This window comes from Dipteris shenzhenensis, chromosome 20 (assembly GCF_047967505.1).
Source record: "Dipteris shenzhenensis isolate YYH24624 ecotype China chromosome 20, Dip_SZ_1.0, whole genome shotgun sequence".
Taxonomy (NCBI): Eukaryota; Viridiplantae; Streptophyta; class Polypodiopsida; order Gleicheniales; family Dipteridaceae; genus Dipteris; species Dipteris shenzhenensis.
In genome coordinates this window covers 11,662,361-11,684,272 of record NC_141615.1, presented here as the reverse complement: position 1 = coordinate 11,684,272, position 21,912 = coordinate 11,662,361, and the positions used below count along the sequence as shown (strand labels likewise).

The 21,912-nt window shown below is 39.4% G+C and overlaps 1 protein-coding gene across 1 annotated transcript; it reads left to right on the top strand.

Annotated features, from left to right (window-relative positions):
- Nucleotides 1-345: 345 nt before the first annotated feature.
- Nucleotides 346-20,995, top strand: LOC147889284 (uncharacterized). The gene is made up of 12 exons (XM_087392031.1): nt 346-471; nt 12,232-12,336; nt 12,528-12,611; nt 12,703-12,818; nt 12,981-13,082; nt 14,058-14,174; nt 14,321-14,365; nt 14,570-14,636; nt 14,821-14,874; nt 19,713-19,787; nt 20,339-20,374; nt 20,517-20,995. The coding sequence occupies exons 1-12, from the start codon at nt 346-348 to the stop codon at nt 20,616-20,618; spliced, it is 1,029 nt and encodes a 342-aa protein (XP_087248157.1). The 3' UTR covers nt 20,619-20,995.
- Nucleotides 20,996-21,912: the final 917 nt, after the last annotated feature.

Below are 21,912 nucleotides of genomic sequence, written 5' to 3'. Positions count from 1 at the left end.
GCTGACGTTTGCACATTTTATCGAACTTTCATATTTGATTCAATTCCCATCCGCTGTCATCGTTTTCACGGATAACAATCACTTGATCAACAAGTTATTCGGGCAACAAAGAGCAAGTTATTTTCCAATCTGCCGACACTTAGTTTGCGCACGTTAATTTTAGCATTGGATTGGCTTCCATCTGCGGTAATCGTTTTCTTTGGGGACATACTGGGGAACTAAATTTTGTGCAAATTTGAGCTCTTATTGTGCAACTTTGAGCTGCTAATGAATTTCGAATGAGTTCTTACTGTGCAAATTTGAGCTGGTGGGAATATGCACTGGTGAGTACTAACCAGCGCAGTCATGACGTTTTGGCAAAACAACAGGCAGCATCTGTATATTACGAAGCAGGCGATACGTTTACTGCGGGGCAGTCACAGCTCGCGGAAGGCACGGCGAGCAGAGACTCATGCAGATGTTCCGAGCTGGGTAATCCATCGATGAATGGACGATAATTTTCTGGAATACATGAGATATAAGGATCATCCGGAAAGAACCCAAACAGTGCTGGAGGTAAGTTTCTCAAGAAGTTTGCGTCGCATCCACTTTTATCAGTCAGAGAACTTGTCAACAACATGGTCTGCTGTCCTTTCATCCCTGTCTTCGCATGCCTCCATAGATTCAGATGCGATTCAGATGCATTAAAATTTAATTCGATCATAGGCTCGACTTCCTCCCCCTTCCATCGCCCTGCTGTTCATCTTTACGCACGCATTTGTTTGTACGTTTGAAGGCTTGATACCTCGAGATCTCCCGTATAATCGTATCTGCAAATATTTCTCTCAAACAACATTCATTCCCCACATCCCCTAAACACAAACTGTCATAACTGGTGACCTCATATCGCACCTAAAGATCCCCGCGGTAACCACTTTCTATAAGTTCGACGATCCATCCGCCATGTCAGAAAGCGCGCAATTTGCATCCATGCTTCATAATTGTAGTTTGTCTCTGCAATTGGGTAGAGGGGGGTTGGATGCAATAGTGTTCGTGAGACTTAATGAAGTTCGACAGAACCCGCAATGCGGGAAAAACTAACTCCATTGTGCCTCGTCCCTCTCTCCCTCTCTCTCTCTCTCTCGTCCATCGCGCGCCCCCCCCTCCCCCTCTTGCCTCCCCTTCCTCCCTTCCCTGTTGCATGAAACTTACCTCACACGTCATACCCCCAGGCAATGTTCTCGTTGGGAAACATGGGTGCATTGTCTTTTCAATTTCTTTTATAAGCGAGTCAAACTTGTCCGCCCTTCTTGGTTCGGCTTCTTGGTTCGGATGATCCCGCACCAAGAGACTGCAATCCAGCTATAGTAAATGCAAGCCAAGCAAAGAGGCTTTGCCATGCATTCGTGCTCACTTAATTAGACCTTCATCGTTGGGAGTATAGTGGATAGCGACTATGGATATGGGGGACGATCTTAAATCCATTAATTAATTGTTTCATGGAGACCCCCTTTGCTTTTTCATAACTCTAAGCCTCAAATTTGAAGGGCACTAGTTACAAGAAAATTTTCACACATGGCACTTCTTCTTTAAAGGGCAAAACTCCCTTTGAAGGGCGTTTGGAGCCTTCAAATTCAGGGACTCTGTCCCCTATGAAACAAATAATGCCTTGAAGCCAAGTCACAGCAGCAACGACAGCTTAAGAGAGGCGAGAGGATGTTTGCCTGCCTGAGCTAGCTACCTACGTTCAAATCCTATGAGATGTCTCCTTTTGCTATGCAGCACAGGTCTTGAGCAAATGTGTCCCTTGTAGTGGACCATAGGTGTGAGTGTTTGAGAAAGTATGAAAAAAAATATTTAGTTTTATGAAGAAGAGGGGTGAGAGCAAGTGCATGAGTTTTTTTAATGGACTTCTCTTGTGCTCTTTTTTTTAAAATAAAAACAAGCCAACTTTTATTGTGATGCACCCTGACATTGTCAGTAAAGCATTAACCACAAAAGTAAGTAGGAATTAAGCAAGGAATCTTTCTTGCTGGTCATCATTAAGCCAAAATCCATCACCATAACTTTCAAATATGACAAGATGTTGCACTCTCTATGGCCATAACACATGTCCTTGCTGAACACTCTCTAGCTATCTTGGTCCCACATTGCAACCACCACCACTGCTCTTAGATACGCCCAACAAGCCACCAAAGTCGATCACGAGTCCCACGAGATCACTAACAAGGTTGACACTCCATTTAATGTATCAACCCCATGTTCTCACCTTACCTTCAAGTTGTTGCCAAGATTAAATTAAGGGAAAGGTGAAATATAGGCCAAAGGAGAGGTACATGCCAATCAAGGAAGGAGAATGGAGGAGACATTAATAAAGGTGGGCATTAAAGAGGGAGGAGGCATGCTATTAGAGGGGAAGAGGGGAGGGGGGGGGGGATGGCACATTTATAAATTGTATGGTTTCCAATAGGTATATTATGAGTTTATGGCAGGTCCTACAAACTCTTACCTGGCCACTATGCACATGTGTGTGTTTTTGTGTACATGGATATATACGTGTGTAGTGTGTTACACACATGTGCATCTATGTGATAGTTGAAGAGCTTGTGGTAGTCCATGAGTCCATAAAAGTCCAAGAGTCCTAGGGTGATAATCCAAGATTGGACAAGGATAGCATGTGGCATAGTCCAAGAGCCTATAATAGCCTAAGAATCCAAGCGTGGTAGTCCAAGAGTTTGTGGTAGTCTAAGAGTCCAAGGGTGGTAGTCCAAGAGCTTGTGGTAGTTCAAGGGTGGTAGCCTAAGAGCTCACAGTAGTTTAAGAGTTCCAAGGGTAGTAATCAAAGAATCCAAGGGCAATACATGGGGGCATTTTCTCCCCATTTTCTAAGCTCTCTGCCTCCAAGCTACCACATTTCAAAAATTATTCGTGGTAGTCTAAAAGTCCAAGGGTGGTAGTCCAAGAGCTTGTGGTAGTTTAAGAGTCCAAGGGTGGTAGTCCAAGAGCTTGTGGTAGTTCAAGGGTGGTAGTCGCTCATAGTAGTTTAAGAGTTCTAAGGGTAGTAATCTAAGAATCCAAGGGCGGCACATGGGGGCATTTCCCCCCCGTTTTCTAAGCTCTTCTCCTCCAAGCTACATTTCAAAAATCATCCCTATATTTTTTGTGTGTGTACATAATACATAGAATAGATAGTTCTTTATAGCTTATTAGTAGGACTCAAGTAGAAGATCAAAGGTTAGATTCTTTTCTTGAACCTTGGGGGGAAGAAACATGCATCCTTCTCCCCTCACCCTCAACATGCAATGTGAATTTCAACCAAAAAATAAAATCCTCTTAAAAGAAATAGGTGTAAAAGATTAAGCTATGATTAGAATAGATTAGCCTATGCAAAAACATAGGTTTAATTAGTTTCTATGGGACAAAACAAATACGAGAAATAAGCGATCCATTGTGTCACCCCAGATCAAAGTAGATGTACTAGAACCAATTATATAAGGACAACTTGCATGCATCTTACTAATTAAACCTATGGGGAATTATATTATATTCTTATAATAAAATGAGCATTGTGATATAATTCTCCAAACGAGCATTGTAATAATAATTCTCCAATTCTTCAATGCAATTGTATTTCTCTTTTGCTAGAAGGGAATTGCAATCTTATTTAAATCTCCTTTTTCCCATGATATCATCTTGGGGTTAAATTCAATTTGAATAACCATTTAAGGTTAAGGCTTTAGAGTTTTTGATCTAAATACTAAAATAGAGTTTTCTAGGAAAAACAAGTGTTGATAACATTTCTCAGAATGTTTTGGAAGAGAGCATGTAGCTCTTCAAAATGCAAAAAATAATATGGACATATCATAGGACTTTAAAGGGCTTTTATCGCATTCAAGTTGAGATTTGTGCATGTAAGAGGATGGTCACCACCTACATGAGTTTTCATATGCCATCAAGTCATGATATAGCTAAATTAATATTGAGAACATCAAAAGCCTTATTTGATTATAAAGTGGAGCTCCATGGTGAAGCCTCGGTGAAGTTGGCCACGTAACAACTAGCACTTTCAAAGTAGTAGTATGGGACATTTTTCAAGAGAGATGAAGTCAATGGTGAAGCTAGCCATGTAACTTAGCACTTTCAAATTAGTAGTATAGAACATTTTTCAAGAGAGATGAAGTCAATACTACAAATTTTAAGTGGTTCTAATGGACATGAAAACAAGGCACAGACTTAAGAACCATTGTTTAGCTTTTCTATAGAGCTCCCTTAAAGTATGGTGATTTTTACATTATTTCCACATTTTGCGAAGTCATATTATTAATTATGAGTGACTCCTTGATAATATATAATATTGTAATCAAAATTCAAGCATGATTACAACATGCAAACATGGAGGCTATAGGTGTTGCACAAGTTTAACCACCCATAGTTGCCTCATAGTGTCATTAGGCATGTGCATGCATGCTTGAGCTAGCTAAAGATTTCCATTTCACCTAAATTTAGATATTGGCCATGTCATTCAAGGCTCATTGTGTCAATGTAAGATAGACTTAGTGGTGATCGTGAAGAGATCATCACTTATTACCCACATTTACACCAAGGGTGGTAATGCATCACCCATCCCATATGTAGTAATGCAACACATCCCGCATGGCAACTGTTCACAAATGGTGCAATGAGAAATCATTCCTTTAATAAAGTTGAGCTAGGCTAGCATGGGGTTATGAGGGTATCTATATATGTTGAGAGATCACGCTCAAGATCATGTGATTACATGTGCATAGTACTAACACATATAAAGTGCTATAAAGGAAAGGATTAGATGGAATGTAATGTTCAGTCCTTCTTTGATTCCCCAGAATCATCATCTTGAGGGAAGGCCTACTTCATGATGTTGATCTTGAGGGAAGGTGTTGAGAGATCATGCTCAACATCATGTAATTACATGTGCATAGCACTAACACATATAGAGTGCTATAAAGGAATGGGTTAGATGCCCTATCCCTAACCCTAAATGGGTTTGTATATATTCTACATTTTCAACTAAATCTAGTGTACAGTCAGTCATTTGTGGTGTGCTCTCTAGTTGTTCCCTCTCTCCTTATCTCCACTCTTCTCCTCTCCCCTCTTCATATTTTGTCATATAGTAAGACATAGTATGAATTGTATGCAAAAGATAGTTAAACTCAAGCATAGACATGGCTTAGGTTGGTTTAATGTTAAAAATAAATTAAAATTATCCTTGTCCTATGGAGAGATCCATGTATACACATGAGATGGGGAGAAGTGTCATCCAATTATCTATTAGATGTACATATATGCATTTAGCTGCCTTCTTGCACTATGTGCAATCTCTCACTGCAAGTTGATGATCCATTGATCTACCCCTACAAAGTAGACTTAACAGAACCACATAATGGACCTTATTCCCAAGCTTTAATTCATATTATCTTTCGTGGGCTACATCAACCCCTTGTGCCTATTTATATAAGCCAAAAAACATTATTTGTCTCATGGGCTTGAATAGATTAAAGTTCTCAAAGGACTATGGGGTTGCCATTAGCAACCATGCTTCAAGATGCAAATCTAGTGCTTGATCTTCATGCAGATCATTAATTATTAAAAAAATGGGTAGGCATGCCAATTAATAAGGGGAAGAGGGAATAACGGAGGCACCATTAATAAAAGTGAGACATTAGCATGCAATTGGAGAGGGGTCATTTATAAATTGTATGGTTCCCAACAAGTCTATTATATTGCTTTATTGCTTAGTGGTAGGGCTCATGTGTGCAGATCAAGGGTTATATTATTTTCTTTAAGCCCTTTGGGGAAAGAAATGTACACTTTCTCTCCTGCTTCCTCAACATGTAACGCGAATATCAAAAGAAAAAGAGGCTATTAAACATAGATGTAAAAGATAGACATAATTGCACATCTAGCAAGTACCTCTCCACCTCTTATACTGAATACCAACACCCAAGTTAAAGTTCAAATATCTTATGTTTACAATAATAGTAAATGTTTGAGAGTTTGTGTAGTTACATCCACGAAGACCCACCAAAGTTTTTGCTCTAATCCTCCCTTGGCCATCCCTCTTTGGTAGACATAATGATACTCATTTGAAGGTGCAAATCATGATCACTAGTCTTACCTCTTTGTTTTCAGACAAGCACACTTTTGCTATAGATGCCACAAAATTAGGCGCGGAAGGAGAGATATACTTGTCCCACTAAAATTGACACATGGAAGGCCCTAATCTTTTGTTTTGACTACCTTCAGCTATTTCTTATTAAATTGGGAAGGAGACATTTATTTATCCCTCTAAAATTAACACATGGAAGGCCCAAATCTTTTGTTAGCCACATTTTGACTACCTTGTGCTATTTCTTATTAAATTGGGAATCTTTTTTCATCTCCATGAGGGCTTTCTTCTAAACGTTGGAGCTCCATTATGGGTGCTTCATTACTTTAATCTCCCTAGTAGCTTATCAAATTGTTTCTTTCCAATGTTTGAGTATGACAACCATTTTGATTTTAGCACCAGTGTATGACTAAATGCCACCTCCAAAGAGTCTAGACTCCCCTTGAATTAAAAGATGTTCGTTCTTGTTATTTGATAACTTGCATTACAACATTCTTGAACTATTTTATGCACAAAGCTAGCATCCTTGCAAGCATTACCTTCCTAACAAATCCTAGAATTATCAATTATGCAATGGAGGGCTCATGATCCTTTCACAATTTGATCTCTAACAACATGGCAAAGACTCTCATTAAGGAATCACCCATGACTAGCATGTTTATGTCTACCATCATGTCTCATTCCCATGGGAATTATCTAAGGAACACACTCCACTGTAGCCACAGTCGGAAGTAGCAATTGTAGTCTGCTTCTTGCTGAGCCGTGTCTATCAGCATGTCCTCATATCTTAAGGATATGTAAGAAGATGCCAAAGGTTGCAAATGACACCCTCCTCCTCTACTCGCATTCTTGGACACAACCATAGCCAATTGGTACTACGTTGCCCACTACAAGTGGCTAATCATTAAAAATTTCTTAGTGTAGTATAAAGGCCTATCCCATTGCACACTCTTGACCCAAATGGACCCATTTTACCCAACGTTAATGCGGATTCAAAATGCTTGGACTAGTAATGGGCATGTGGTAAATTACACCTTGGTGATTTTGTTTTAGGATCCTTTCAAGTCACTTTTAATTTTAAGCCCCAAGCTTTGATGTACTTGGCCACCCAGCACATTTGTATTCTTTCATATGAATAAATGCCATGTGGTAATGTGATTTCTAATTTCTAGAAAAGCAAGAATCCCTAGGTATTTGGATGAAGTAAGTCAAAGAGTGACATTGTACAATCATCTCTCATGAGTCCTCAACCCCTCTTGGGCCTACATGAGAATTGAGAAAGGAGCGATTAAAAAAATGAGACCTACGCAAGGCATGAGGGCATGCACAAAGATGAGGGCATGCAAGGCATGAGTGTTAGAAATCACCCAATAGAGGGTATGCACATTGGAAGACTGATAGAATTGCCCAGGAGCTCACACAATGTGGTGTGGGGTGTGGAATCACAAACTTCTTAAACTTATGTGCATAGCATAGGTGTGCAAACCCATCAATAGACAATGAACCAGCTACATAGAGAAACCACCAAAATAATATATTTTCGTCCAAAGCTATGGACACAATACAAAAGAGATAGATCTAGAGTCCCACCAATGGTGTGGTCCTTTGATCTTACCACAAGGTCCTTCTCCCATCTGCTGGCTATCTCTAGACTCGAGCCCGCATGCTCCACCTCAAGCATCTATAGACTTTCTGTCCAGAATGTTCTTCTCAACCTTGCTACCATGTGTGTCAGCATAGGTAGGTAGCCCTCTGTGAGCTAAGTCTACAGCTCCTTAGCCCAGTTTACCTTCTGGTCATAGGCCAACTAGTGTTGCTTTGCTGCTCCTCCTTGCTCCCTGAAGTGCTGCTCTAGAAGATGAGATATGAGGGTTGAGTGGCCCCCTTTAATAGGCCTAGGGCCTGCTCCAAAGGCTGACTCTGTCAGCCTCATTCTGGCCGACCAGACTGGTGGCAGTTTGTTGCTGGTCCATCCCTTTAAGGGCTCTCAAACTAGGGCCTTAGGCCCACACTTCGAGGGCTTTAGCCCTCCTTTTAAGGCAGAGTCATAGCCCCCTTGGTCTACCCTATATAAGGCCTAGTTGGTTGCCTCCAAGTAGCCCAACCAGCCTGGCAGACTCCCACCTCTATTTTGCCCCTTTTCGACACCCTGTTCTATCCACACGTTTATATGACCTTCTACCTACCCCTTCACATAGTAGGGTGCTTTGAACAATGCTTCTAAATAGTAATACAATGCCAAGTACAAGACAAGAAGCCAAGAGGCCTTATTCTTCCTTAGGTGTCGACTCTAGATCAATTCATGCTTACCAAAAAAGAAGTAATAAGTATGAGCATGTGACACAATGTCCTAAATTCCAAGCAATGTGGTGTAGGCAATACATGCAAGGGAAGTAGTGTGAAGGAAGGTATTGCCAACACATGCCCATTATACTCAAGATACACAAGCTCTACTGTCTCTTATTTGCAATTTATGGTTTATTGTGGTCACAATTATGACACAAATGACATTTCAAATTCTCCTAGAAGGATGTCTTGGAAGCATATAGAGAGTAGATGGGGTTAGAGTTAAAGAGGAGCCCTAACATCTGGACTTTACCCTTTGCCTCTTAGTCCATGTTATGGTCAACATGGCTTATTGTCATTACAAACTATCAACCCTCGCTACTATGGCTCATGAAGGCTTTATGGGGCTACAAATTTTCTAAATGCTTGGGTAGAGGATGTTCAAGGAGAAGGAAGTTTCAATGTGGAATATGCACAACATCCCAGCCGCATGACTGCTTATGAACTCATCATATCATTTTTGTGTAGAGTAATTCGGGTCATTTAATCTTCATGTCTCTGGATAAATATGTTTACAGATACCATTTAAAATTCCTTCCTATTGATCACCCCAATCAATTGCACTACGCAACAAGTTTGATGAACATGACAAAAGAGAAGTGCCTTTGATGATGAGAGTCATGGCTATGTGATTGGCTCTGGATGTGGCATGAGATTGACACACCACAGTATGAATGCGATTTAAATCTTATTTAATCTCTCTTACTGCAAGCAGCTAAAAATAACTCATCTCTTCGATCCACATCACAAATTCAAAAGTTAATCAATTCCAACAATGAATATCAATGCCCTTGGATTTTAGATAATAAATATAGAGTTACTAGGTTGATTATATTGATGGCCTTAGATTTTAGACAATAAACATGAGAAGAAGGATGATGTAGAGCAAGATTATAGGATTGCTTGAAGGGTCAAATGGAAGAATGATCAGTCTGTGCTTCATTACATATAGGCTAATCTTTTTGACCTTAATATGTAGAATGTGATGCCCTTGTAATACTTTTGCATTTTTTAATTATACTACCTTAATATGTAGAATGTGATGCCCTTGTAATACTTTTGCATTTTTTAATTATACACTAGGCATGGTGAGACTTTCAAACTTTTAACTCTATAAGTTCATACCATAAGATGGAAACATACCATGTAACCAACCAAAGACTTTCAAACTTTTAACTCTATAAGTCATACCATAAGATGGAAACCTACAATGTACCCTACCAAATCACTACAAGATAAAAGTTTGGACAATAACAGGGATCAATTTGGTAAAGTCTAGAATACCAACATGAATTTATTCCAAGTTTCCAATGCTATTTTATTTTATAGTGGCAAATAAGAGTAGGTCATCTCAACTTATTTTTAATATTGTAGACGCCAATAGTATAATGTAGTTTGTAAAAATAATATATGCAAGTTGTAATTCTATGAATGTGTGTGCATTTGTATGTGTGTGTGTGTGCGTGTGCATGCATGCATGCATGCATGCATGTGCGCGCGCGCGCGTGTGTGTGTGTGTGTGTGTGTGTGTGTGAGAGAGAGAGAGAGAGAGAGAGTAGTGTGTGTGTGTGTGTGCGCGCACGCGTGAGGTGGTTAAAAAGAGACTATAAAGGGGAGATTTCATGGGGGCTACATAAAAGAATAATTCATAGTTGGGAAAGTATACATGTGTGTGTGTGTGCATGCACATGTGTGTGTGTGTGCGTGTGTGCTTGTGCATAGTAATAGTAATAGTAGCAATTTAATTTTCTATTAACTCTACATGCTTCATGTGTTAGTCAAACATATCCTTGCGTACATGGTACACATCTTGCATTATTAACTATAGTTTTGGAGCACAGAAGTACATATTGAAGCTCCTAAAAAATGTAACATGAAATAGCTTAAATACCATCAAAATTAGGAGAATACTTTTTGGCATCTTTAGAAGGTCTAAATTGAAAGAATTCGTAGCATCACAATTTGTAATTGCAATGTTTTAATTTTATAGATAGACTTGTATGCATTATTACCACATGCATGACATTTAAGAAAAATTTTAGTTTTATACTACTACATTTTTATTATAAATAGGTAAAACATATAGTCTTTTTTGCCTTACTCCAACATGTGTTTTCCATTACAATCAATAATTCTTCTTACATCTTTTGATTAGCATAACACACTTACATGCAATGTTTATCTTTTCTTGATTGTGCATTAGGGGCTCCAAAGTTCACATAGTATTTGTTTAATTTATCAATGTAATGATTTTGTAAGTTAAAATGGTCTTCCAAACAAGATTGATATCCTCTTCAATGTAATTTTCTTATGACACTCTCATACAAGTAATTAATTGCTTGGTCAATTTATATGTGGATCCTTATAGTTCAATGAAATGATAGCTTTAAGCATATTCATGTGTAGTTTATTTTGCAAATGTCAGCCTTATAGTCTTCATATGTAATTTATTTTCCAAATGTGTTGAGTTCTATGAATTTCTTAGCCATTGTCATGAAGGGAGACGTTCCAAATTCTCATGGAGACAAAAGTATAAGGTTATGATCCACTCTACTGCTACAAATTTTATAGGCTTATCTATTGTAGTGGCTAGAAGCCTAGCGTTGCTAGCTATAATCCCAAACTAATAACTCCTATGCAGCCTTGAAGGCAATTGTCGAAAAAAACACTAGAATGATGTAAGAATTGCATATTAATCAAATTGCTATGTTTTTTGGTTTTGCAGCAAATATTCAAGAAACCTAGTGAAGTGAAGAAGATTGTTTACTTCTCTATGGTTACTAAAGCCTTTAGGGAACCTATTGGTGCAATGAAGCCTCTTTATATGATTTTCCTCGGAGTTTGTATCGGCATCTTTATCAGCATCACCTTCATAAGAGTATAATTTTTAAATCCCCTTGAAACATAGTCATAAAGGAAAAAGGGTAGCAAACCGAAGGACCTGTATGCTATTCATTTTTCATATATACATGCTATCAAGTTTTAATATCTACATTTGCAATATGTAACTCATATCAACAAGCAATCTAATCATTTTGGGATGCTAATGTGTGCAGTATGGCTTCAACACTTTATCTACTTCAAGTACAACCTTAACTAATACATTTTTCCCACCACCTTGCAACTGTTCAGCTCCTACGGTACCTGCTAACTTAGTCCTACTAAGCAAATTACACAAGTCTTATTGATTAAATTTCCCCTCACTTGCAAAGAGTAGCAATTGAGATTGATTTGGTATGTTGTCTAAATGGTGTAGGCATAAAAGCACATTGTTTTCATTACATCTTACAAGAGAGGTAAATGGAGAGAAAGTGAGGTTGGATAGGGAGCAGAGAGAGAGAGAGAGAGAGAGAGAGAGAGTCATGTTCTAAAACAACACGAAACAAAAACCCCTTAGCCAGGCCTCGACTCTAACACATGCACCCTATTAGTCTATCATTTGCCCATGCCACATCCCAATGACCAACACATGATATTTTAGAACCCATGTAGGATGCATGATAAGAGAAGTAAAAAATTATTAATGTATCGATGCTTTTCATTTCTCAAAACTACCGTTTTACCTTCAAGGCTAAAATTGCCTTTGAGTAGCCCAACTCACTAACAAATCATGTGCTTTCTTGTTTGCATCCAAAAGCGCCCCCACTTTCCCACTATACTAGAAGGGAGTGCCCGACTGCACTCTGAACCGTGAGACCGATGTATTGACGCTAGATTTGCCACATGTATATTATTCCAAAGATGTATTCTTTTGTGTGCAGGTAATATATCAAACTGTCTCACGAGGTGCTGAGGAGCTCCCCTCAGGGATGGTGGTGTCGGAGACAGATCTTGACTTGAGAAGGTTATGGGGTAAGCCAGAAGAGGTAAGTTTGAATTTAAAATTGTCAGAGGAATGATAGTGTGTAGAGAGAGAGAGAGAGAGAGAGAGAGAGACAGAGATTTTACTTTGTAAACAATGCCACGGCAAAGCCCAAGATATATATATATTTATTTATTTATTTAAATTTGTATCGTCTACAAGTATATATCGTTCGATTTGAATAATGTTTTGTAGGATGTACCACTCAAGCCAAGGTATTTGGTGGCCTTCACCGTCAGTTTTGATCTACGAGACAATATCAATGCTGCAATTTCCAAGGTCTTAACACAGCTACGTTTTGTAAAAAAATGCGCACGGGAACTGAAACCCATTTCTCGCTTTGTCTCTGATGTCACCTTGTTGCTGTCAGTTTTCCAAGAATTGGACAATTGTTCTCTTTCATTACGATGGGCGCACCAGTGAGTGGGAGCAATACGAGTGGGCGCAGCAAGTCATCCACATTAGTGCACGAAAACAAACGAAGTGGTCAGTATATCTTGATGTTAATGATAAAGGGTGTAAAGCCTTCAACTTACAGACATAGTTCAAAATATGCTTCATAAGTGGGTATACCAATTAAATACCCATTAGCTTTAAATGTGAACTTCACAGCTACGGCATTAACAATCGCTTCTACTGCGTGGATAGGTGGTTTGCAAAACGTTTCTTACATCCTGATGTGGTGGCGCCTTTTGAGTACATATTTATATGGGATGAAGACCTAGGTTTGGACAATTTCGATGCAGAAGAGTGAGTTTCTAGTTCAGCTGAATAAGTCATGTCTGGGAAATCTCATTTCTTTTTCAAGTAAATGCTTTAGTCTCGCTCATTTGAATCCTGATAGGTGGGTAAGCTGATGATGAATATTTCCTCGTCAATTTACGGGATGTCAGCAGCAAAGCGTGAACATTATGTACCTGTTTTATTTTTCTATGGAATGCAATTTTACAAGTCTCATTTAACTATTTATTGCTTCCTTTTGCTACATTTCAAGGAGATACTGGGAACACATCTGCAATGAGAAGCTGTCTTTATAGAGTTTTGCATGTCATCTGATTTTGGTCATGTGTTCTTTACAGCCTCTATGTTTTTGTTGAAGTAGGGACTGGATGAAGGTATCGCATTCTATCAATGTGTGGTGTCTTTATTCAGTAATCTGTGCACATGATATTATATCATAATAATCTGAAAGGAGGGATTCACTTTGTGTTCGTACTCTGGTCCCAAATCTATGCCCACCTGACTTCAAGCAGAACTGTGTTTTGCTAGCATTACATACGTCTGTTGCTCGTTTTTGTAAAAATGGCATCGCACTTTACAATTCGCCAGCATATACACTTTGCTGGGCTGTAAGAAATATGTTTGGCACACTTATTTATTTAAGCATTTGATTTATCACCTACATCACGTGTACTTTTAAGCTTTTGCTTGTCATAATTGAAAGAGTCTCATTAACAAATCACTGTTTATGCCCTTTAACAAGCATCACTAACCGGTGATCTGCTATCTATCATCTGAGGTGTCGTCTTTTCTAATATTGCTATCGTATGCAATTGAGTCAGCTGTGGTTGTTTTGAAAATTTTAAGTCTCATCGATAAAGTTGAAAACTTTTTGAATTAAAGAGATTGAAAATCTTCCTTTAACTTTAAAAGGGGAACTTGGATGATTCTCTATATGGAGGCTGCATATTTATATTTCCGTTTACAACCTATAGTCTGTTTCAGGTATATTTATCTTGTCAAAAAACATGGCCTAGAGATCTCTCAACCTGGTGTTGAAGAATCAAGAGGAAAGTTGACCTGGCCAATAACACAGCATTTACGTGACTCTGAAGTGCACAGGTAGGAACTCCAGCTTTTCTAGGTCAATTGGATATCCTCCTTTAGTGTTCGCATTTTTCTTTTCAAGGAGAGGGTAGCGAGTCTGAAGTACCAGCCCACTATTTGAGTTAGATTTCTTACTCAGTATTTGACTGTCTCTTTGCCAGGAAGGGTGGAGAATGCGAGGATCCGACCAAACCTCCATGTGCAGGGTATGCAACAGCTCGAAAAATGGAGCTGCTTTATTTCTTCATTTTGTAGCCAAGTGTTGGTGTTGAAGTAAACTTCCCCCCTTGGTTTTTCTTTGATATAAGAAAGGTTAAGAAAGATCAGAGACAGGTTTTTGAGTTTCTTTGATATAAGAAAGGTCAGAGAAAGTTTTATGAGTTTCTTAGTTTATCTCTCTTCTTAGACAGGTTTATTGAGATCATGGCCCCTGTATTTTCAAGGACTGCATGGAGATGTGTTTGGCACCTTATACAGGTACAAATATAGCCACTCCTTATAGTGTTGCCTTAGTCTGTTTCTCATGCTTTTTGAGATGTTAGAGAACTTTAAAACATAGGTCACATATTGAAAAATTGATCAAGAAGTATTTCAAAGGGCTTTTTTGAGGACTGCTCTTTACTTAGATGATGGACTTACGTGGGTAATGTGGGCTCTTCAGAATGATCTGGTTCATGGTTGGGGTTTGGATCTTGCATTGGGGAGATGTGTGAAGGTAAGTAAGTATGTGTACTTGTAAAATCTAGACTCCATGACTTTTTTATGTAAGAATTTGTGCCAATATCAATTTCCTTATGCTATCTTGTTGCACATGCCTTATCATTTCACTGCAATTCATATGCATATATGATTGTCTATGTTGTCCTCGCTGCATAATTTATATGGATTTGTTGCTTTTAACTGCAGTGTAAAGGAAAGGAGATTTGCAAAATAATTTTTTTAAAACAGTTGAGACTATTAGATGTGGAACTTGTTGGACAAGGATAAGAGATTTTTGAGGCATTCTCCTCTTGTTTTTTGACAATTTCGTTTTTGGATCGTCACTTACAGAGGAAGCAGAACAACTGGCATACAAAGAAATCATAGACTAGGGGCCTTTCTGAAACAATCGTGGAATAGCAAAGGGTAGTCATTTGTCTCCCTTCCTTTTCCGCAAAGGAGATGAGTGATAAAAGCGTATAAATCCCAAATCTTGAGACGTTTTGTTTAAAGATTGTTGAAACTCTCTTCTTGTTTCTGAGAAATGCAACCCTTCTGTAATCATTAAGCAATAGCTTGATGTAGCTCTTTTGGTATTGGTATGCCTGCCGAATCTGAAATCACAATTTGGCCATCCAAATTTCATGCCTTTGGTTTGTGCACCTCCGATGCATCTAAGCTCCCAGATTCCAGCCCTCTCGTGATTCTCCCATGTGATTCTCCACACTGCAAAGTAATGTTTTGTTGAGCATTGGATAGGTAAATGAGGCTTCCAACCAACCTCCTATGCTATGTGATCTCTAGCAATGGGGACAAGTCTTCTTTGGACATTTTGCATTTGCTTCCATAGAGTGGCAGATGATATCTTGCAAGAGTGAAAAATTGCACTGACATCTCTCCTGTCAAATGAAGTTGCGTCTAGGACCAACTATGGACCTCACTGGCAAGACAAAAATGAAAAATCCAAGAAGTGCCATCCTTATGAAACAAGTAAATACTTTTCTCTCTTCTCCTTCTCCCAAAAGATACATAGGTTGTTATCCGAAGGACTCTTGAACATCACAATTCATTTGAAGTACTCATTGATGTGTGCATACCACCATCAGGGCCTTTTTCAGCCTATAAAGGGCCTTCCATGTCTGCACACATTGGCTTCCAGATCTCCATTTGAAAGGGCTGACATCAAGAAGTAGAAAAGGGTGAGGATGAGAGTGCCTTTGTTAAAAAACGATTAAAACATAAAGTTGCCGAGAGTAGACAAGCATGAAAATGTGAGAGCAAGAAGGAGAGGGAATGCACCCTCTAGTTTGTGAAAGTCACCTTATTGGAAAAGGGACTCAGCTTTGATATATGTATCTGAAGTCATGTATGCACTTGCACTCTCTTATGGAGAGATTTTATTATGTAATGTACTAGCGCCTGTTGAGTGGAGAGCAAGGAGGATGAAATGCCTCAAGTGTACTTGCAGGACGTGATAATGAATGAAAGTACAATGTATAGCCATATGCTATATGGCCTATCTTAGGAATAAGTGTCCTAGCTCTAGATAGGACTAACAATACTAGTAGTACTAATAGTCATAAAAAGACTAAATCTAGCCTATGAGGCTCACACCAGGGAAGATATGCTAGCAAACCCCCTTCCATGGTCTGGCTGAAGTATCCTGGAAACGTCACAGGAATACCTGGAAACTAAATAATGGTTGCTCATGTTCAGCCGTAAAGGATATAGCAATATATGTTAGTACAGGGATAGTGGTATCACATAACAAGAGGTACCAATTGTAAGCTTACCAAAAAGCTTTACAATTGGGTTGCGGTAAAGCCTTCATGAGGAGATCTGCCAAGTTATGCTGCATAGGACAACTGGATGTCTCCAGCTGACAGACGCTCCCTGACATAATGATATGAACCTCTATGTGCTTGGTGCACGCAAAACCCAGGTACTCTCGCTGTCAGTATAGATGGTAGTAGTAGATGTCTAAACAACATCAAGATTTGTAAGTAGCATCTGAAGCGACACACTCAGCAGTAGCTGTAAAGGCTGCCTTGTACTCAGCCTCACAACTAGAAGTAGCAGCTGTGGGCCGCTTCTTGCTGGACTAAGAAATGCATGAAGTCCCAAGCATGAAAAAGTTGCCATTGTGTGACACCCTAGTGTCATAACAACCAGCCAAGTCACTGTCAGTGAAAGCATGCATGATCAATGAGGACTCGTCATCATAGAGAAGTCACTATCTGTGAAAGCATGCATGATCAGTGAGAATTTGTCATCAAACGGATCATGCCATCCTGTGAGGAAAACTGGAAGCCAGGCTCCAAATAGGTGTCGATCCTCAAACTGAAAGCAATGCAAGAGCTGTCCAATATACTTGGTTGGCTCATCATAATGCCCCCCTCAAACTTGATAATAGTGCATCTAACACATATCAACATCAACATTTGCTACAATATCAGCATTGTACAGTCCTCATAGCTGTATGCCATGTCAAACAACCGCCAATTAATGCCACATCAGCACCATACTATTTCGTAGTGTCACGCGTCCTGTCGGCTACATCAATACCTCGGGATGCTGTCCACATGGCCAGGATGCCATGTAATCATTTGTGTTTTTGTATTGACCTTTGGTGGTCTTCTAGGTTAGCTTGAAGGTAGAGTCAATTCTAGAGCCCCAGGTTAGTGAGACTAACCTGTTGGCCGGTGTTTCATTTGGTATCAGGGCTTCTCTATCTTTTGGCATATGTCCTGTCTGCTTGTTTGCTTTGAGCACCCTTGTGAAGTTACAATCTATGCAGAGAGAGTTTTGAGAAATTCGATGTTTTGTGTAAGTCGAATTGCTGAGGTACCTTGTTGTATCTTGGTTGGGCTGCAGTCTTGACGAACGGTTGAGAGGTTGCATGTGCATAGCTTCTGGTTGAAGTGCTTGGTTATGGTTGCATATGCATAGCTTGTGATTGAAGTGCTTGGTTATGGAGGCAGTCATGAGCAGCTAGAGCTGGTCACTTGGCAAGGCCATGTGCATACTTCGCATGGTATAGCTGTTCACTGCTGTGCAGCAGATAGATGTGCCAAGATTGGATTAGCACAAGCATTTGGAGGAGTTAGATGCGAGCAGAGTAGCTCATAGATGCTGGTTGGATGGGACAGGTAAGGTGCTTGTAAGGTAGGTGCATAGGTCCTGTTCTCTCTGTAATTCATTTTGTCCTAGAGGTCCAAGCATTGTGTGGCACTTCCAAGATGGATGACCAACTGCTACTTATTTGCATTGAAAGCATCTTTTCTTTGATGAACCCCCCCCTTCCGTTTTTGACTCTGGATGCTTTAAAACAAAAGGCTCAAAAGTATCTTTCCTTGCTATTAAAGATAACTTTGTGATTGTGGTGATTCTACTCCAGAGAACATAGGGTACTTTACATCTTTTGGAGCTCTCTCCATCGAAAGGTGAATGGGAAAAGTCACACATCCAAGTCCAATTACTAGCAAGCTGGATGATGATAATCCTAGCGGGTTTAGAGATCGAGGTGACCACACGCTCCCCCGCCACCACAGCGTGAGACAGCCCAACAAATGCAGATCCGAGACGTTTCCGTCGCCCACAAACAAGAAACCATGGTGCCGGGCTTCGGTTTCTGAGTCCCAGCTCTCAGCCTACTTCAGCTAGTTTCTGATGTATATCTGATTTTTGCTCGAGCTATTGAGCTCTGTACATCAGTTTAGTACGCAGCAAGGGCCCTAGCGCGGCCTTTGCTCCAGCCCACTAGGCTTGTATGAGTTTTTCCTTTTTGGTGTACTTTGTACTCTGTCCCATAGGCCAGTGAGGTCTTCCGCTGACCTTAATATATGATTTGGTCGCACCCAAAAACCTGAGGTAACCATAAACATAACACAACCCAAGATCTACATGTGAGTCCCCATACGGTACTCCTACGTGCTCAATCCTCATCATATTGGGGCTCATGACTATGCCTTACCCACACCTCTTCTAACGCCATCTTATAGGCTTTGCTACCCATGATAGACTTGCTTTGCTACCCCATGATTGAAGGTGCCAATATTGATCATCTAATTATTATTTCCCATACTTTGTGCCCTAGCAAAAGTTGCATTTGAATTTACTGACAGATTGCTGAATGCCTCTTTCACAGTTTCTTTGGGGTTCGATCCTTTTTCCTGCTTAAAAGGTGTTTTTTGCATCAGATATTTTTGCAATGCAACTTTGCCTTGTAAAAGCCACAGGGAGCTGCTTTTTGTTCTGACAGGAAAGTTATCAGACCTGTAAGATATAGGCTGGTGATTGGGAAATTTATGATTATATTGTAGGCATGGAGTGATATAGATGTCTAAGGATCATTTAGAGCTTCTTGAGAGGCAATATTGATTGGAGAATCAGTAGAGCCTTGCCGTTCTATCATAGTTGTTTTGACAGAGAAACAGTCCTTTTCTTGAGTAGTCTTTGACAGAAGTACACTACTCTATTATGTGAGAGTCAAAGGGATATGCACTAATATTTAAGCAGGGCATTTTTTTCCTTTTGGGTTTGGATATTATTCTGGGCTCATATTTAGGGGAAAAGGTAAATAAGGGCTCATCTCAGTGGGTCGTAAATACAAATTGTTCATCTTTTTGATGATTTGGACGTATTGAAAATATCTGGATAAATGATGGTATCCAGGCAGATTGTTATATTTGTTAAATGCATGGTAACTCAAATTTTATCGCATATTTGATATGTACAAGTGTCGATTTCCACCTTTAAAGTTTATCATCAATTAGGTGGTGTGGGAGCCACATAGTTGGAATGTTGATGAAATCCATGATGTTAAGTCATCTTAAATTTTATGTATTTGGCCAGCCTGCAGAGGAGAAGATTGGAGTCGTGGATGCCCAATGGATATTGCATAAGCATATCCCCACTTTGAATGGCCAGGTAGCTGTTCCATTATTTTGTTAAATGAAAATGTTCATTTAGTTGAGCAGTTTCGATCAACGTGCCATTTGTTAAAAAGTTTGAACTGCAGGGCCTTGATTCAGGAAGACAGATTCCTGCTTATGTCTTGTATACCTTTCACTGTGAACTAGAAAACCACCTTCTGGGACACTGTTTATACGAATATTTTAACTTTGTACTCAATTACAAATTCCATTTTTAAAATGGATCTGGGCATGTAGTGCGGTCTTTAAGCCTTATTGTCCCAATCCAGAAACGAGCAGGTTTGTGAACCATCCTCAAACATGACTGAACGGTTTTAAAAAAATTACAACCTTGTATGTGCTTGATATCTTGACAATACCAAATCTTTTACATGTGAAATGAAATTAGAGCATTCTACAAACCGTTACATTCTACAAGCTTCGAGTACATATATTCTGTTCCTGATTAGATTGAATGTCTTAAGAGTAAATGCTCAGTTTAATTCAAAACTCAGATTGCTGCATCTTATATATGTAATTTGTAAGAATTTCATTACATTGTTGCAGGGAGAAACCGTCGATGGGAAAACTCAATGGCAAGCGGTAAACTTTTTGAGTGATTTCAGTACAGCATCAGGAAATAAATGAATTCTGTGATCCTACAATGAATGAAAAAAGCCAGCAAGCGACTTGTTCCATTGGACACATCCTTGAAAAATGACGTGATTTTCTTGAATTGCATCAGGTGCGCAACAGGTGCTTTTACGAAAAGAGATTGTTTCAAGAACGATTAGAACAAGCTGATAAAGAAGCCTTGAAGGAACAAAAGGTCCACTCATCTGCTTGAGAATGAAGCTCCAAAAGTACTTAGCGTGCACCCAAAATTGGCTTCAATTACTAGCCAATTCATCATTGGACTTGATTTAGCTTCATCTAAGCTCCACGATAAAAAAATTTTTGCATCTGTGGACATGAACATGCAACTAAGGAAACTTAAGAATCTGCTAGTTGCTGATCAAAACTGAAGCGGTTTTCAGTCACTTTGGTATGGTGTTCCACAGTTGGAGGTATCACATTCTCACTAACCTTGTGAGGGCATTTATAGGCAAAAGAACAAGGCATATTGTTTTTATTTTTCTTGGGCAATTCATCTTAAAAACTGTCCATAGAGTTTGGCATGGATTTTGACAATTCACAAGAAAATAGCTTATGTATTAACAGGTTCCCAACGTGAAACTACCCAATCTTTCAAGTTTTTGGAAAAGACTGCGTATTTTCTGGTACTGATCAGTCATGGCATGTGCACCTACAAGGCCTTCATTCTTAAATTGTAGTGTCATAAATATTCAGGCCTTGAAGTCATGTACAGTTACAAATGGGATGCTTGTGAAAGAGAGAAGAGTCTTAGGAGGACACAAGGCACTCTTTAAGACGCAAAACATGGAATTGGAAAATGAGATAGTTCTGGGTCCTACATAGCACAAGAAGCATGGAACAGAATTGAATCCGTCCCAAAAGAAGTTAGTTGAGGAACTAGGAGTAAAAGCACAAACTCCATACCCAAGGTTGCTGGTAGGAGAAGTGCTGCCTCAAGAGAAGCTTTTTGTCAACTTATTCATGACGAGGAAGAGATCCAACATATCTATTTTCTAAATTAAGATTGAAATAGAAAATTTTAGAATATATAAAAAGTGATGCCACATATCAAGATTCAATTGGACCTCTTCCTTATATGTACTCTCCTTGCTTCATTGCAAATGACTTCCTAGGGCTGCTTGTCCTAATGAGAGAGAGAGACAGAGAAGTGGGCGTGGGGGGGGGTGGCGGGCGCTTGGGTTAGAGTGTAGGTAGAGGCATTAGAGTAGAGAAGTGGAATAAGAGCCACATGTCCATTTAAATTGAATTCAATGAGAATCCTTACTAAGAAATTAGGGCATTAGTTGCGAGAATATATGGCCTACCAAAAGAGAATAGAAAGCAAGCCTTTTTACACATAGGGCAATAAAAACAATGAGTAAAGCAAGCGTGAAAGAAATAATGTTGCTAGGATGAAAGATCATTTGTTGACTTGTACACCCCAGTAAAACAAGATGGCAAAAGGAAAGAATGTGGAGATTTGTTTAAGCTCATTGAGAGGTAAT